The sequence below is a fragment of the Piliocolobus tephrosceles genome, chromosome 4 (assembly GCF_002776525.5).
Source record: "Piliocolobus tephrosceles isolate RC106 chromosome 4, ASM277652v3, whole genome shotgun sequence".
Classification (NCBI taxonomy): Eukaryota; Metazoa; Chordata; class Mammalia; order Primates; family Cercopithecidae; genus Piliocolobus; species Piliocolobus tephrosceles.
In genome coordinates, this window is record NC_045437.1 from 109,487,310 (window position 1) to 109,503,700 (window position 16,391).

Here is a 16,391-nt window from a genome sequence, read left to right on the forward strand (position 1 = left end):
CAGGCTGGAGTGCAGTGGCCGGATCTCAGCTCACTGCAAGCTCCGCCTCCCGGGTTTACGCCATTCTCCTGCCTCAGCCTCCCGAGTAGCTGGGACTACAGGCGCCTGCCACCTCACCCGGCTAGTTTTTTGTTATTTTTAGTAGAGGCGGGGTTTCACCGTGTTAGCCAGGATGGTCTCGATCTCCTGACCTCGTGATCCGCCCGTCTCGGCCTCCCAAAATGCTGGAATTACAGGCTTGAGCCACCGCGCCCCGCCATACCAGAGGAATCTTTTAAGTGTCCATTTAACTGTCTTGGTTAGCTGATTAAAATACACTAGGATTTGTCTGGTTTCCTCATCTGGATGTTGTTGGCAATGGTAAAATTTTTCATTTTAGAAATTGTGCAAACCATTGCATTTACAGATATGAATTCTGATATGGCTGCTTTTAAATTATCCAATTTAAATTGTCCAATTAATTAAAATCATTCATTTAACTTGAAATGTATGACTTCAGGAGATTTTTCAATTTAACTTGAAGTGATTTATTTTTCTTAGATTGCTCAGAATGATGACATTTCAGAAACATTGGATTACCGGTGATTTTTGTTTTCGTAAATGTTTAAAAACATAAAAAAGAAAACATTTACGTGTGCATTTTCTTTATACACACACACACACAAAACAAATAAGAAACCCAGAATGGTCCTTAGGCATATGAGAACAGAAGTTCTGATTGAGTAATGGCTATGGAAATTGCCCCTAATATATTTAGAAAAGCTGTTCTCTCATGCAGTGGATATAATATACCATGGTATCTAATGTTTTTTTTTTTTTTTTTCTGATGAAGGAAGCAACTACAGAGAGCTTTTATTTATTTGTTCAAAGTAACCAGTGCTATTAATGCAAAAGAAAATCCACAACAACTCTCCCAATACTACGTTCAAAACGAACATACCAAACTTGATTTTCATTGAAATGTAGTTATTTCTTCACACTAGTAAATCAAAAACCAAGACCTGTATAAATCAGTGCAAACAATTACTGTGCTTCATCTTCTGGACAAGAATGCCAAGTTAATTTCTCTTTATAAAAAGCAATTACAATTTGAGGACCCTTCATATTTTCCTCTTCTGCCAGCAGCAACTCTGCGTAATCTGAATCCTTCCATTTCATGAGAAACAGCAATTCTCCACTGCTGTCTGTAGCACCAATTACTCTTTCAGGATCAAGACATCTGGCAGAGCCTTTTGGTTTGTCAGCAGCATCCCTTTTCTTCTTTGATTTACTGTCATCAGTTTCACTGTCAGATAAAGATTTTCTGTTTGTGCCATCTTTTTCTTGACTAGTTTTTTGAAAATTAAGAAATGCATCAATTAACCCTGAACAATCTAAATTTTCTTTAGGTTCCCAAGTGTTGTCGGCATCTGTAAATCCCTTCCACTTCAAGAAGTATTCCACTTTCCCATTCACTACACGTCAGTCTAGTACATTTTCCACCACAGATTCTTCCGGCTCTGCCTCTTTTCTCTTTTTTACTCTTTCCATTCTGTTTGTTTCCTGTTTTTTGCAATGTAGTTTTATCGGAGGCCATTTTTTATTGCAGACTTGAGGAGCTGATATTCACCACTTCCAAGCTGCTCCAGGTTATAGGTCTGCAGCGTTCTGTAAAAAAAAAAAAAATTCTAATCCCGTCAGCCTCTCCCTCCATGTCAACAATTTTATTCATGGGATGGCACATATAAGAATATTTCTCAAATACATTTATAGTGGCCGCGTCAGCAGCACATATCCTAAAACTGGAATGATGCAGAGGAGATTAGCATGGCCCTTGCTCAAGGATGACATGGAAATTCATGAAGTATTCTATATTTAAAAAAAAAGAAAAGAAAAAAGTATATATAATCTCGAACAAGACTACATATTTTAACTATTATCCATAAATATTTCATGTAACTTTTTTTTTTTTTTTGAGATGGAGTCTCGCTCTGTTGCCCAGTCTGGAATGCAATGGCTCAATCTCAGCTCACTGCAACCTCTGACTCCCGGGTTCAAGCGATTCTTCTGCCTCAGCCTCCCAAGTATCTGGGACTATAGGCACATGCCACCATTTCCAGCTAATTTTTTGTACTTTTAGTAGAGATGGGGTTTTGCCGTGTTAGCCGGGATGGTCTCTATCTCCTGACCTCGTGAGCCACCAGCCTTGGCCTCCCAAAGTGTTGGGATTACAGGTGTGAGCCACCGTGCCTGGCCACATGTAATTTTTTAAAAGAAAATAGGCTAATTAAAATAAAGCTTACTCTCTTAGCTTAAGTTTTTCATTTTCTACTACTACTTTGAGAGACCAAAATAGACAAAAAGGTAAAAGTTGAAAGAGAGAAAACCTTTTTGAAAACATGTAGCTAACCAGGTTTCCTGAGTGGACATTGGCTGACAGGAGGTGGAACTGGAAGCTTACGTGCTCACTCTCCTAGAATAATCATTCAGGGTTTTGAGAGAGAGAAAGAATCCCTTTTTCTGACAGGGCCCTTAACATGTTAACACTTAACAGTGCTCCTGGGAATTAAGGAGCACAGGTAGTGAGAGAACATTTATTGGAGAATTGTTAGCATGTGAGGATTAGGAATTTGGGGGGATTTGTTGAGACTATAACTTTTATAAAGAAAAATACCAAAGTGTAGTTTTGCTTACCGTTAACTTTGGTCATTAGAGAATACACAAAATCCAGAATCCAGCTGTCTACCTGAGTTCAGTTTCAGGAAAGAGCTTAAATGTACATGACGATTCAAGAGTATTTGGTTACTATCTGAAACAAAGATCAGTTGTCAAGTTAATTATTCTCTACTAATTTATTAAGTGATCACATTTATTTAATATGATATATAAGACATTATCGGGGACCATTGGCAACATTAGCAAATTTAAACTCTGCTTGTATTTTATAGCTCTTTTTTAATTTCACAAATTTGGCATTTATGTTGGGAAGCCAAGTTAATGAACACTTTATGTGGAAATACCTACTTATCAAAATACTAAACATTACTGAAAACATCAGATCTAAACCACATTATTGCAACATACTGTGTCATGTTCAATTTTTTTTTTTTTTTTGCAGAGAGGGTTTGGGAAGTGGAGGACTAATAAGTGGAGTTACAACTGGCTTAGTAGGAATAAGAAATAACATGCAGACTATTTCATCTCTGTTGCAACCCATAATTTGGGTATGCCTAAGGGAATACATTCTGCATATGAATGTCATCTGTATGTTGCAAAGGGAAAAGGGTGAGAACTAATTTAACTACAACTGACAACACAATTTGGAGTTCTTAGACCAGAATGCTATTCTGAGTCAGATATATGTCATACACAGTTTTCTTTGGGCACACAGAAAATCTATAGCATTTTCTCATTCCCTTCATGGCCCATTATAAGTCTGTTACCTATCATTTTATTTAAGCAGATTTTTTAGCCTTTTGGGCATGGGTTTATAATAAAACTTGTGAATGAAACACAGGTTTCATTACCTTGTCCTTTTAAAATCCTGTTGCATGCTTGGCAGTTATCACAGTCCTTGGAATTTTAATTAGAGGGTTAATAAATTTTTGAATGAGTTATCACCCATTCTGAAGAAGTACCTCTTTTTATTTGTTTGAACTTTGCTTTACTTTTGAATTTTTACCAAAGTCTGTGTTGTCCAGACTATTTATGATTATTTTTATTACATGTAGGCTTTTTCTTATCCCATATTCTTCGTTTGATTAATGGAAAAATTCTCTCTATTTAGTCTGTATGTATATAGTAATCCTTACCTTAAGTTGAAGTATAAGCTTAAGAATTATGGACTTGTTTCTTGAAATTTCTATGTTGTCCACATTAATATGCTAGTATTTAATAATTAAAAGTAGTGCCTCTTCAGTAGAGAAGAGTCATAAGGGGACTGAAGTTAGCCTCACTCTAACTGGACCAATTATATATTTTAAGTGAAATAGGCCAGTCTAATTAAAGCCACTTATGACTTTGGCAAATAAGTGTTTGAATTCCACATCACATCAGGGATCCAGATTGAGTCTGACACCTATAATCAAATTTAAACACTCCTTGGAGTAAAAAATAATTTTCTCATGCACCATGACTGACATATTTGCTTATTCATTTTCTTTATTGGTATTTATATGCTTTTTTGCTTTTACTGATTAGCATAAATACAAGTTATTGATACTTTTGTATTATTTGTGGTTTTAGTTTTCCTTACAAACAGATATGACCAGAAGACAATTGGAATATGAAGCGAGGCAAATCAGAGTTGCAATGGAAGAACAACTAGGCACCTGCCAGGATATGGAAAAACGAGCACAGGTAAGTTACTTGTTTCTAAGTGATAAAACAGCAAAGAGCTATTAGGAATAAAATGAATTACAGCTCTGTTACTATTGGTTAAATTTTATTATTAAAGACATTTATAAGGCTGTCTTTATTTTGGCTTTATTTCACAATAAGATTTATGACTGCTGAGCAACATAATCAATATTCTCATAATTGTTTCTTTACCATATTCATTTCCCCTGATACTGTTCTGTTCTGTCTTGGAATTGTAAGGGAGAGACAGAGTTAGATAGTGGTCTTCTGGTAGCTAATAACTGGCTTCATTCTCCTTTGAGATTTTTACTCTTATAATCTAAGACTGTATAAAGGCATTCAGAACATGTCACTGCTCTTCAAATTGTGCACTTACAAAAAAAAAGCCCTCATTCAAGGATAATAGGAAGGAAACAAAAGAGAATTTTAGGAGAGACGGAGTAAGTTATATGGAGAACATTCCTCTATTTCTACCCTCAATGTCAAGAAAAAGTATTAGCTAGCTTTGCTATTTAATATTTTTATATATTATTGAACATAGCCTTTTTATATTCAAACAAGTTTATGAATGACTAATGTTTTTAAGCCCTGAAGAAGCCTTGCCAATCGCCTTATCTGTTTCAAAACTAGCATAAGTTGTTGTTTGCTTTTTTAACTTTTGGGACAAATTGGGGGAAAACATTTAAAGATTTTCTTTAAGTAAATATCAATAGCAAATAAAAGGAGAGACCAACATTTACATGGTAGTGATACATGTACATTTTTTATTCTATAAAATAGATAGTTTTAAAATGGCTACTGTAGGATGTTTTACATTCCTTGAAGTATAGTCTTCATTTTTTATGTAATGCTTCCTAAACATAATGAATATTCTTCTTTTTTTTTTTTCTTGAGAAGGAGTCTCACCCTGTTGCCCAGGCTGAAGTGCAATGGCATGATCTCGCCTGTAACTTCCACTTCCCGAGCTCAAGCAAGCCTCCTGCCTCAGCCACCTGAGTAGCGGGGATTATAGGCCTGCGCCACCATGCCTAGCTAATTTTTGTATTTTTAGTGGAGATGGGGTTTCACCATGTTTGCCAGGCTGGTCTTGAACGCCTGACCTCAAGTGATCCACCTGCCTCGGCCTCCCAAAGTGCTGGGATTTAGAGTCATCATGCCCAGTGTATTAGTTCATTTTCAGGTTGCTGATAAATACATACCCGAGACGGGGCAGTTTATAAAAGAAAGAGGTTTAAGGGACTTAACAGTTCCACGTGGCTGGGGAATCCTCTTAATCGTGGTGGAAGGCAAAGAGGAACAAGTCGTGTCTTACATGGATGGTGGCAGGTAAAGAGAGAGAGACTGACAGGGAAACTCCCATTTTTAAAACCATCAGATCTCGTGAGAATTATACTATCACCAGAACAGCACAGGAAAGACCCACCCCCATAATTTAATTGTCTCCCACTGGGTCCCTCCCACAACACATGGGCACTACAAGATGAGATTTGGGTGGAAACACAGAGCCAAACCATAAACCATAGCCTAAACATAATGTATATTCTATCGGTTTTGGAGTATGGTGGTAGACTAAGGTGCTACTAAAACACCAGTACCATGCTACATTTCATAGTCCATACATGTTAGTTTCCTAATGAGGTTGGAGGCTTAACTAGTGTGTGTTTGCATGTATGTGTACATGTTAGTTATAAGACATGCATATAATATATTGCTTTTTTTACCTTCCCTCTTGCCCCTATCCCAGTCAGAAAGATTCGTGACTTAAATGTCAAAAATAAAACTTTAAACCTTTCAGTAGAAAATATACATAAATATGTTTCTGATATTAGAGTAGGAAAGTATTTCTTAAGAAAGACTTAAAACACTAATGATAAAAGACCAATAATTTTACTGTATTAAAATTAATAATTTATCTTCAACAGGTACCTTAAAGAAAGTGAAAAGATAAGGTACAAATTGGGAGAAGATACTTATTACCATATAACTGGCAAAGAACTAAAACCAAGAATATATAAATAATTTCTAAAAATATATTCCGTTTTATATTTAGATTTAAATTTGAGATTTTCATGGAATTATTTTAAAATGTTAGGTTTGTTTGTTTCAAAAAACAGAAATGTTACTTAGGTTTATATGAATTTGCATTTTTAGAACATGAATATATGGGATACTGTAGACATAAGTTAGTTTTTCTGTATCCGTTAATGTGAGCTTTTTTTTTTTAGAGAGAGAGAGATCCTTAAAGAACAAGATGAGGTGGTAGTTGTAAAAATTCTTGTGCTATTTAAATATAACCAGGTGTATTCCAGACAGTTTATATCCCTGAAGAGAGGTTAACTTGAGTTCTTTCTTGGCCATTTTGTTCACATAAGTGCTAAAATAGTCATTCTTTTTTTATTCTGGAATGCAGTATTCTTCATTTTGGTAGTTAATATTCTAAAGAAATTTTATTCTATATTTTGAGAAACATATGCATTCATTTATTCTGGAAATAGTTATATGAAGGTTAAGGTTAAAGAAATTGTAAACAAGATAAAAAGGCAAGTAATGAAAATGTTGGTAGAATATATGAGATTTAATATCCCTATTCTATGAGGATCACTACAAATCAATTAAAAATGGTCAGCTATGCCAGGCATGGTGGCTCACACTTGTAATTCTAGCACTTTGAGAGGCTGAGGCAAAAGGATCACCTGAACCCAGGAGTTCGAGACCAGCGTGAGCAACATAACAAGACCCTGCCTCTCCAAAAAAAAAAAAAAAAAGCTGAGTATGATGGTGCACATCCATAGACCTAGTTACTTGGGAGGCTGAGGGAGGAGGATCCCTTGAGCCCAGGAGTTCAAGGCTGCAGTGAGCTACAGTCTCACCACTGCACTCAAAAAAAAAAAAGAAAGAAAGAAAAGAAAGAAAACAGATAACCAAATAGCAGAATAGTCAAAAGATATGAATAGTTCTATCACAAAAATAAGTTCAAGTGTCTAATAAACAATTGTGAAAAGATGCTTAAACATCATTAGACATCAGGGAAATGTAACATAAAATAAGGTACTATATTTTTTTTGCCTATCAGGCTGTCCGAAACTTTATAATTTGATGACATGCAGTATTAGCAAGGGTGTGAAAGTAAGAAACATCATCTACCTTGTTGTTTTAAATCTTTGGTTTTTTGGGTTTTTTGTCGTTGTTGTTGTTGTTGTTGTTGTTGTTTGAGACACAGTCTTGCTCTGTCATACAGGCTGGAGTGCAGTGGTGTGATTTCACCTTACTGCAACCTCCACCTCCTGGCTTCAAGTGATTCTGATGCCTCAGCCTCCTGAGTAGCTGGGACTATAGTTGTGGTGCCACCACGCCCAGCTAGTTTTTGTATTTTTAGTATAAACAGGATTTCACCATATGGGTCAGGCTGGTCTTGAACTCTTGGCCTCAAGAGTTCTTGCCTGCCTTGACCTCCCAAAGTGCTGGGATTACAGGCTGGGATTACATTGTCTACCCTGTTGTTTTAAGAATAAATTGATACATTTTTGGAGGACAGTTTGGCATTATTTGCCAAAATTAAAATGCCTATGCTCTGTGACCCTGTGTTTCTATAGGACTTCTAGGAATATGTTGTGTACAGAAATATTTACTTTAGGGCAGAATATAAACACATATTTTAAATTATTAAATGATTAAAGTATGCAAGCTATTATAAAATAAGATACTGAGAATAGTGGGAATATGGTAGCCAAAGCACTCCTTTCCCTCCTAACTCTCTGGTTGCATGATTCAACAAGTGAAACAAGAACGGCCTTGGAAGAGGAGAGATCTCAGGAGGGTCTGAAGCTATGAGAAAAAATATGGGGCCTCATTTGCAAGGGGAAGGAGTAAATAAGAATTCCAAATAAAATAATAGAATGAAAGTTTTTAAACATATAAGTATTACCAAAAACCAGAAGCAAACCTTATATTAAGAAAATAGTGGCTGGGTGAAATAGCTCAGGCCTGTAATCCCAGTACTCTGGGAGGCCAAGGCAAGAGGATCGCAAGTTAGCAGTTGTGTTGGCACACAACCGTAATCCCAGCTGCCTTAAGGAATGCTGAGGTGATAGGATTGCTTGAGCTTAGGAATTAGAGGTTGCAGTAAGCTATGATCACACCACTGCACTCCAACCTGGGTGACAGATCAAGACCCTGTCTTGAAAAATAAAACAGAGAAGTAATGAGGTAATCATCATTGCTATCATTAATATGTTTGAGGAGCTTGCTGTCATCACCATTATTTAACTTTGTTTGACAGCCTTGACTGATGCAAGTAGAAAAAACAAAAGTGTTATGAATCCTACACTATTTTTGAACTAGAAAGGAAGAGATTAAATAATTATTTGTAAATGATGTGGTGATTTGTCTAGAAAAGCTATACAAAATGAACTAAAAAGTATTTAAACTAGTAAGAGAATTTAGTAAGGTATCTGGAGTTAAGATACATACAAAAATCAGCAATAACTACCAGTTAAAAGTGGAAATGGGGTTAGGAGGACCTGTTCATAATAACAGGAAACTTTAAAGTAACTAGAAAAAGCCTGCATAAAGAAAACATAAAATTGTTGAAGGACACTAAATTTTTTGGAAGCTAGAAAAATGAGTCTAAAGTTTATAATGCAAGAATTTCCAAAAACATTTATGAAAGAATGCGTAATTGAAGACTTACCTTAGCATTTGTTAAAATTTACTGTGAAGATGTTGGAATAATCACAGTATGATAATAGCACAGGAATAAATTTAGGCAAATGATAGAGTAGAGACTAGAAAGAGGTACAAGAATATTTAGAACCTTTATATGACAAGTTACATTATAAATTTTGGAGAAAATGGTAAATTACTCAATAAATTATATAGGTACAACTAATGACCTACTCAAAAGATGAGAAATTGAACCCTTATATCTCAAGAAAAGTTACAGGTTGATTAACTATTCAAATGTGAAAAATAAATCTAAAATTAATAGAATAAAATACAGACAAGAGATCTTAAATATGAATGGAAACTCAAAAGCAATAAAGAGGACAGTTGGGATTTATCTTGTAACATTTTAAATCATTCATTGCACAAAAGATAAGAGAAAAATATTTATAACACATAAAGGGGAAAATGTTAATATCCCTAAAATGTAAGAATGCCTACAAATTAGTAAGAAAAAGACAACCCTGTGTTTTTGTTTTGTTCAGAAAGGGGGTCTTGCTAGTTGCCTAGGCTGGAGTGCAGTGACCATTCACAGGAGAATCATAATACACTACAGCCTCAAATGGCTCAAGCAACCCTCCTTCCTCAGCCTTCCACATAGTTGGAACTTTAGGCATGTACATTGCACCTGCCTAACCCATGTTTTTTAATGGACAGAGGATATAATAAGATAATTAATTAAAAAGATGGCATATGACCAGTAAAACACATACAAATGACTAGTAAATAATTTAGGAAAACTCAAAATCCACTTTTGCCTACCTATGTGAGATTGTTAGTCTCCAGGTACCTCTTAACTGCATGGCTATTTATTTACTCTTACTTGTTCAGTGCGTTTTTGGTCACCTAGTATGGTCGTACTTACTATTCCATAGGCATGTAAGCAAAGGTTGGAAAAGTGCACATCAGTTTGTTAATAGAATTTACTACTGGGATGCGGGAATTGGTGGGGTGAAGGTGTAAGTACACCTCTGTATTGCCATAATTGTTGATACTGTTTAATATAGTTTATCTCCTCCCTAGTTGAGGAGCACTTAAGTTGATTCTAATTTTTCAGTTAAAAACAGCTCTGATAAACATACTTTGTCTTGTCTTATAAACAAACATGGAAGAATTTCTCTAGGTGAGGAGTCAGCAATCTTTTTCTTAGAAGGCCACATATTAAATATTTAGGTTTTGTGGACCATATGGTCTCTTTTGCAACTACTCAACCCTGCCTTTTTTTTTTTTTTTTTTTTTTTTTTTTGAGACAGTCTCACTCTGTTGCCTAGGCTGGAGTACAGTTGTGCAATTTTGTGTCACTGCAACCTCCGCCTCTAAGTTTCAAATGATTCTTGTGCCTCAGGCTCCCGGTAGCTGGAATTTCAGGTGTGCGCCCCCATGCCTGGCTAATTTTTGTATTTTTAGTAGAGACGGGGTTTCACCATGTTGCCCAGGCCTCAAACTCCTGACCTCAGGTGATCCACCTGCCTCAGCCTCCCAAAATGTTGAGATTACAGGCATGAGCCACCACTCCCAGCCTCAACCCTGCCTTTTAACAAGAAAGCAGCCATAGATAATTTATGAACAAATGGGCATGGCTGTGTGTCAGTAAAAATTTACAAAAACAGATGGCTAGCAGGCCCTAGTTTGCTAACCATTGCCCTAGGATATATATCTAAAAGCATAATTGCTGGTCATAAAGTATGAGTGTTTTGAATTAGTGTTTACCAAATTGCTCTTAAAGTGATCTTTTTAGTTTACATTTCTACTAGTAGTATGTGAGAATTCTTGTTTCTGTATGTCTTCTCCATCACTTGTGAGTCAGAATTTATAATTAACAATCAGTGGGCAGTGAAACATTTTGTCATCTTAACCTTCGTATTTTCCTGAGCTACTGAAGTTGAATCTTGAATATATTTATTAGATTTTGGGGTTTTCTTTCTAAGTTACTTCTTCATATCCCTTGATCATTCCCTATTGTTAAATGTCTTGTTTTCATGTGTTTGAGAGATGTTTTAATATCCCCTTGAAATACCAATCCTTTGTAGATAATATATATCTCAATTCCTCGCCACCAATTCTGTTATCTATATTGGCCTCATGATAACAAAAATAAGCTTTTATGATAAAGTTCAATTAATTATATTGCCAGATTTGTGCTTTCTGTGACCTATTTATACATCTTTTCCTATACTGAAGTCATAAAGGTAATTTTGTATTTGCTCCTTAATTCATTTTGAGTTTGCTATTATGTATGTTGTGGAGGCAGGAGTCTAACTTATATGTATATTATATATGTGTGTATGTGTATTATATATTAATACACATTTTTTTACATACACTTGATTTATACATGTGTGTATAGTTATGTATAGTCATACACACATGTATACATATATTTATGTTGTTAACTGAATTTCTCATTATCATGTATTGGATACCGCACTAGTTCTTCATCGATGAGCGATGTCATCTCTCATCATATATCAAGTTTATATATGCTGGATATTTCTGGACTCTCTTCTGTTAGTCCACTTTAGCTTCTCAATGCCTGCACTGATACCATATTTTTTATTTGCTGCAGTTTTATAAATCTTGATACCTAGTTGGGTGAATCCTTCTTTGTTTTTAAAAATGTAGTATTCTGCCTTATTACTCTGCCATTTTAACTTTAATGTCAGCTTCTAATTCAAATAAAAACTTCATGGGCTTTTACATTAAATTTATACATTAGAAATACATTAAATTTATAGATTAAGGAGAAGTCAGACCTTCATACTATTTAGTCTTGGTTGAAAGGATGGACTCTGGAACCAAACCTTCTGTATTCACATCCCAAACCTGTCACTTAGCGAGACTGTGATCCTAGGTAAATTCTCTGTCTCAGTTTTCTTGTCAGTACAATACACATATTGATAAACTGTAAAATGTGAGGATTAAATGAGTTGATACATGTAAAAGCACTGAGAACCTGGCACATAGTAAACAAATTATTAGGTATTGTTATTAATTTTATATCTCTTTATTCATTTAGGCTTTATTTTATATCCTTCAATAAGGTTTTGTCAAATTCTCCACAGGGGTCTTACACATCATTTAAAAAAATTATTCCTAGATATGTTACAGTTTTTGTTGCTATTGTAAGTGGGAATTTCTTTAATTATATTACTAAATTACATTTAAGTAAAATGTATCCAGCAGTCTTCCTGAAATATTTTATTATATCATCACCGGTTTAAGGTTCTATACATTGCCATATTGTTTGCAAATGATGACATTGTTTATCCTTTCCAGTCCTTACAGTGTTTTTTCTTTTGTTGTATTAAGAACTCTAATACATCTTTGAATGGAAACAATGATAGTGGTCTTCTTTTTCTTGTCTTTAAAGGAAATTCTTCTAAAATTTCACAGTTAAGTGTGTTGTTTACTCAGGGTTTTTGATACGTGCCCTTTATTGAGTTAAGGGATTTACCTTCTATTCTAATTTGTGGAGAGTCATCCTGAATCTGTGTTACTATTGCAGTTTTTAAAGAACCGCTTTTTTCTAAAGTCATATGAAGTCCATACTCCTGAACAGTTTGTTGTTAAACATAATTTCATAAATATTCTTGTCATATAGAAAAAGGAAAGAGGCCAGGCGCGGTGGCTCACACCTGTAATCCCAGCACTTTGGGAGGCCGAGACGGGTGGCATCACGAAGTCAGGAGATCGAGACCATCCTGGCTAACACGGTGAAACCCTGTCTCTACTAAAATACAAAAAAAACTAGCCGGGTGTGGTGGCGGCACCTGTAGTCCTAGCTACTTGGGAGGCTGAGGCAGGAGACTGGCCTGAACCCAGGAGGTGGAGCTTGCAGTGAGCCGAGATCGTGCCACTGCACTCCAGCCTGGGCGACAGAGTGAGACTCCGTCTCAAAAAAAAAAAAAAGTAAGGAAAAGGAAAGAAATACTTAGTGGTTAAGCATCCCTAATCCAAAAATCCAAATCGTGAAGTGCTGCAGTAAGCATTTACTTTGAGCGCCATGTGGGTTAGAAAGGGAGGAGACAATCCAATTTAGAAATTCAGTAATTGTATGTAGCTTGGCGCTTTCTCTGAAGCTAGGAAGTATTTGCCACCTGGTTATAGAAATGATCATTCATCTTTGCAATATCTTTAGAAAACTACCAAAAGTACAGGTATTTCTTCTTCAGATGGTTTTCATACTGTGAATTGGACGTGGTAAGATTTGTTAATTAAAGAATATTCTTTTTTCTTTTTTTTTTTTTCTATTTTTTTGAGACAGTCTGGCTTTGTGTCCCAGGCTGGAGGGCAGTGGCGCGATATCGGCTTACTGCAACCTCCACCTCCCAGCCTCAAGCCATCCTCCCTCCTCAGCTTCCCAAGTTGCTGGGACTACAGGCGCATGCCCTCATGGCTGGTGAATTTTTGTATTTTTTGTAGAGACAGAGTTTCACCATATTCCCTGGGCTGGTCTCAAACTCCTGAGCTTAAGCAATCTGCCCACCTTGGCCTCCCAGTGTGCCGGGATTACAGGCCAGAGCCATGGTGCCCTGGCTTGAGAATATTTTTTACCTCAAGTTTACTACTTTCAGAATCATGATAGAGAATCAGCATAGTTATATTGTTAAAAAGAAAGAAAAGAGGGAGAAAATTAAGATAGATTAATTTGGGACAGTGAGCACAGCTTGTTTTATTTTTTATTTTTTGGGGTTTGTTTTTGTTTTGAGACGGAGTCTCACTCTCGCCCAGGCTGGAGTGCAGTGTCACGATCTCTACTCACTGCAACCTCCGCCTGCTGAGTTCAAGCGATTCTTCTGCCTCGGCCTCCTGAGTAGCTGGGATTACAGGCACGTGCCACCATACCCAGCTCATTTTTTGTTTGTTTTTTTTTTAGTAGAGACGGGATTTCACTGTGTTGGCCAGGGTGGTCTTGATCTTCTGACCTAGTGATTCATCCGCCTCGGCCTCCCGAAGTGCTGGGATTGCAGGCATGAGCCACCGCACCCGGCCAGTGAGCACAACTTATTTGAGTTTTTCTGTTCTTTGTTTATCATAAGGCTGGATAATAGCAATAAACATTTTACTATGGTAGTAAGAAAAGCATGAAGGCATTATATTTAAGTAAAACTAGATGTGATCAAAGAGTAAGTTTCATATGAACATTTTATAACTATATATTTAAAGCTAATTGCTATAGTACTTTTACTATTTATCTGTTGGGGGTGATATTTGTTCCAAAATCTTTTATTGATGGAGAACATAACTGAAAAATGTTTGGAAACTATTCCATCTAGCTTCTGACACACACCCCTCCTTATTGAAACAGTTTACTTTTATAATATAATTTTTGATTTCTCAATATTAGGATGTCAATAACTATAGAATTATTACAGAAAATGGTACAACATTGTCATTACTTGTTTTTAAAACCTATGTATTTGATTTGTCATAAACTAGCTTTATGAGAGATTTGCAAAGTCTTTATTCATAAGTGACTTGTTTTTTCCACCTCCACTAGTATTCATAAAAGTTAAAATGAAGTCAAGCTTTATAAAAAAAACCCACACAACATATTCCCCACATTGTTTCCATTCCATGTGGTTCAGCCTGTAGTAACTGCTTTGTGGCCACTTGATGGTTTCCATATAGTGGAAAAGCAAAAGCTCTGTCCACTTTTTGATCCTAGTGTTGAAGATAAAAATAATGTTTAGCCATTGGTACTTGGAAAGGCTGAAAAATACTACTAACTTATGACAGAAGTAACTTTGGGGAAGAGTTGGGCCTACTGTTTAAACCAGGGGTCCCCAACCCCCAGGCCACGAGCAAGCATTACCACCTGAGCCCTGCCTCCTGTCACCATCAGTGGCTGCATTAGGAGCATGAACACGCTTGTGAACTGCACGTGTGAGGAATCTAGGTTGCGGGCTCCTTATGAGAATCTTTGTAATGCCTGAGAACCTGAGGTGGAGCAGTTTTGTCCTGAGACCTCCCCCGCCCCAGTCAGTGGAAAAATTTCTTCCACGAAACCAGTCCCTGGTGCCAAAAAGGTTGGGGACCCTGATGTTTATTAAAACAAATCAGATGTTGTTTCCCTTTACTGGTATACTATGTTTATATAAATTTATTATATTGTATTAATGTCTGGATTAATATAAAAGATTAAATGCGGGTGTAATTTTCTCTTTGTTGAAATATTTTTGAGAATAAATTTTCACAATGTGTATTGTGTCAATTTTCATAATTCATGCAACATACGATTTGATATATGACTTATATTTCCACAGTTTTACTAAGCAGATCTAGAGATCTGTTGAATAAAGTCAGATGTATTTTTAAAAATTGAACTGACCCCAGGGCCAGGCACAGTGGCTCACGCTTGTAAGCACTTTGGGAGGCCGAGGCAGGTGGATCACAAGGTCAGGAGTTCGAGACCAGCCAGGACAATATGGTGAAACCCCATCTCTACTAAAAATACAAAAATTAGCTGGGCATGGTGGCGCGTGCCTGTAGTACCAGCTGCTCAGGAGGCTGAGGCAGAAGAATCGCTGAACCCAGAAAGCGGAGGTTGCAGTGAACTGAGATCGTGCCACTGCACTCCAGCCTGGGCAACAGAGTGAGACTCTGTCTCTAGAAAAAAAGGAAAAAGAAAAGAAAAATTGAACTGAACCCAATTTGTTATTAAAGGGTGAATATATTTATATGTCTAGCTTTTTAAATAAGAATGGTTTGGCATAACCCTGAGCTGTTAAGTGGTAGCCATAGTATGATTATTTATATTCATATTATTAATAAAAACATAACTAATTAGGTTTCTTGTTTTATTTTAGCGAAGAATAGCCAGAATTCAGCAAATCGAAAAGGACATACTTCGTATACGACAGCTTTTACAGTCCCAAGCAACAGAAGCAGAGGTTAGTAAATTACTTTTCTTGTTTGTGGGTATAAAAATAGGTAGTTAGTCTAAGAAAAGAAAATGTGTATAATTTAATGTGGCACCACTGGAATATAGATGTTCTTTGAGAGAATTTAAATACTGTAACTTTTTTTCGTGAAGTTAAATTATCAAAAATTTTGACGGTTTTATCTTTTAGGCAGTTAAAATTTATAGAACTGTAAATATAGATACCTTACCTTAGCTTTCAATTTACATGTAATCAGATAGTTAATTTGGCTATTATCCAGGAAGTAAACTTTTTTATGGGTAATCCATAGTAAGACTTGATAATAAACATTTACCTGTGCTTACTCCACAAACCCCATTAAAATGATAGTAAAAGGATACAATGTAAGAGGTATTAAGACCAGGGAAGGTGACCACAGTAAAATCTGCGGCTCTGGAAAGCAGGTAA

The 16,391-nt window shown here is 36.1% G+C and overlaps 1 protein-coding gene, 1 non-coding gene and 1 pseudogene across 7 annotated transcripts in view; 2 read left to right on the top strand and 1 right to left on the bottom strand.

Moving 5' to 3' along the window:
* The window catches only part of APC (APC regulator of WNT signaling pathway), a 142,657-nt gene that overhangs the window by 70,786 nt on the left and 55,480 nt on the right, over positions 1-16,391 (top strand). For all 6 annotated transcript variants that reach the window (XM_023212277.2, XM_023212276.2, XM_023212278.2 and 3 more), the window contains 2 exons: positions 4,225-4,338; positions 15,870-15,953. In XM_023212277.2, the coding sequence (XP_023068045.1) occupies positions 4,225-4,338; positions 15,870-15,953 (198 nt within the window). The remainder of the gene's footprint in view (positions 1-4,224; positions 4,339-15,869; positions 15,954-16,391) is intronic.
* Positions 1,024-1,576, bottom strand: LOC111542695 (annotated as a pseudogene).
* LOC111542728 lies at positions 1,752-1,858 on the top strand. The gene has a single exon (XR_002731640.1). It is a non-coding gene; the product is annotated as a U6 spliceosomal RNA (small nuclear RNA).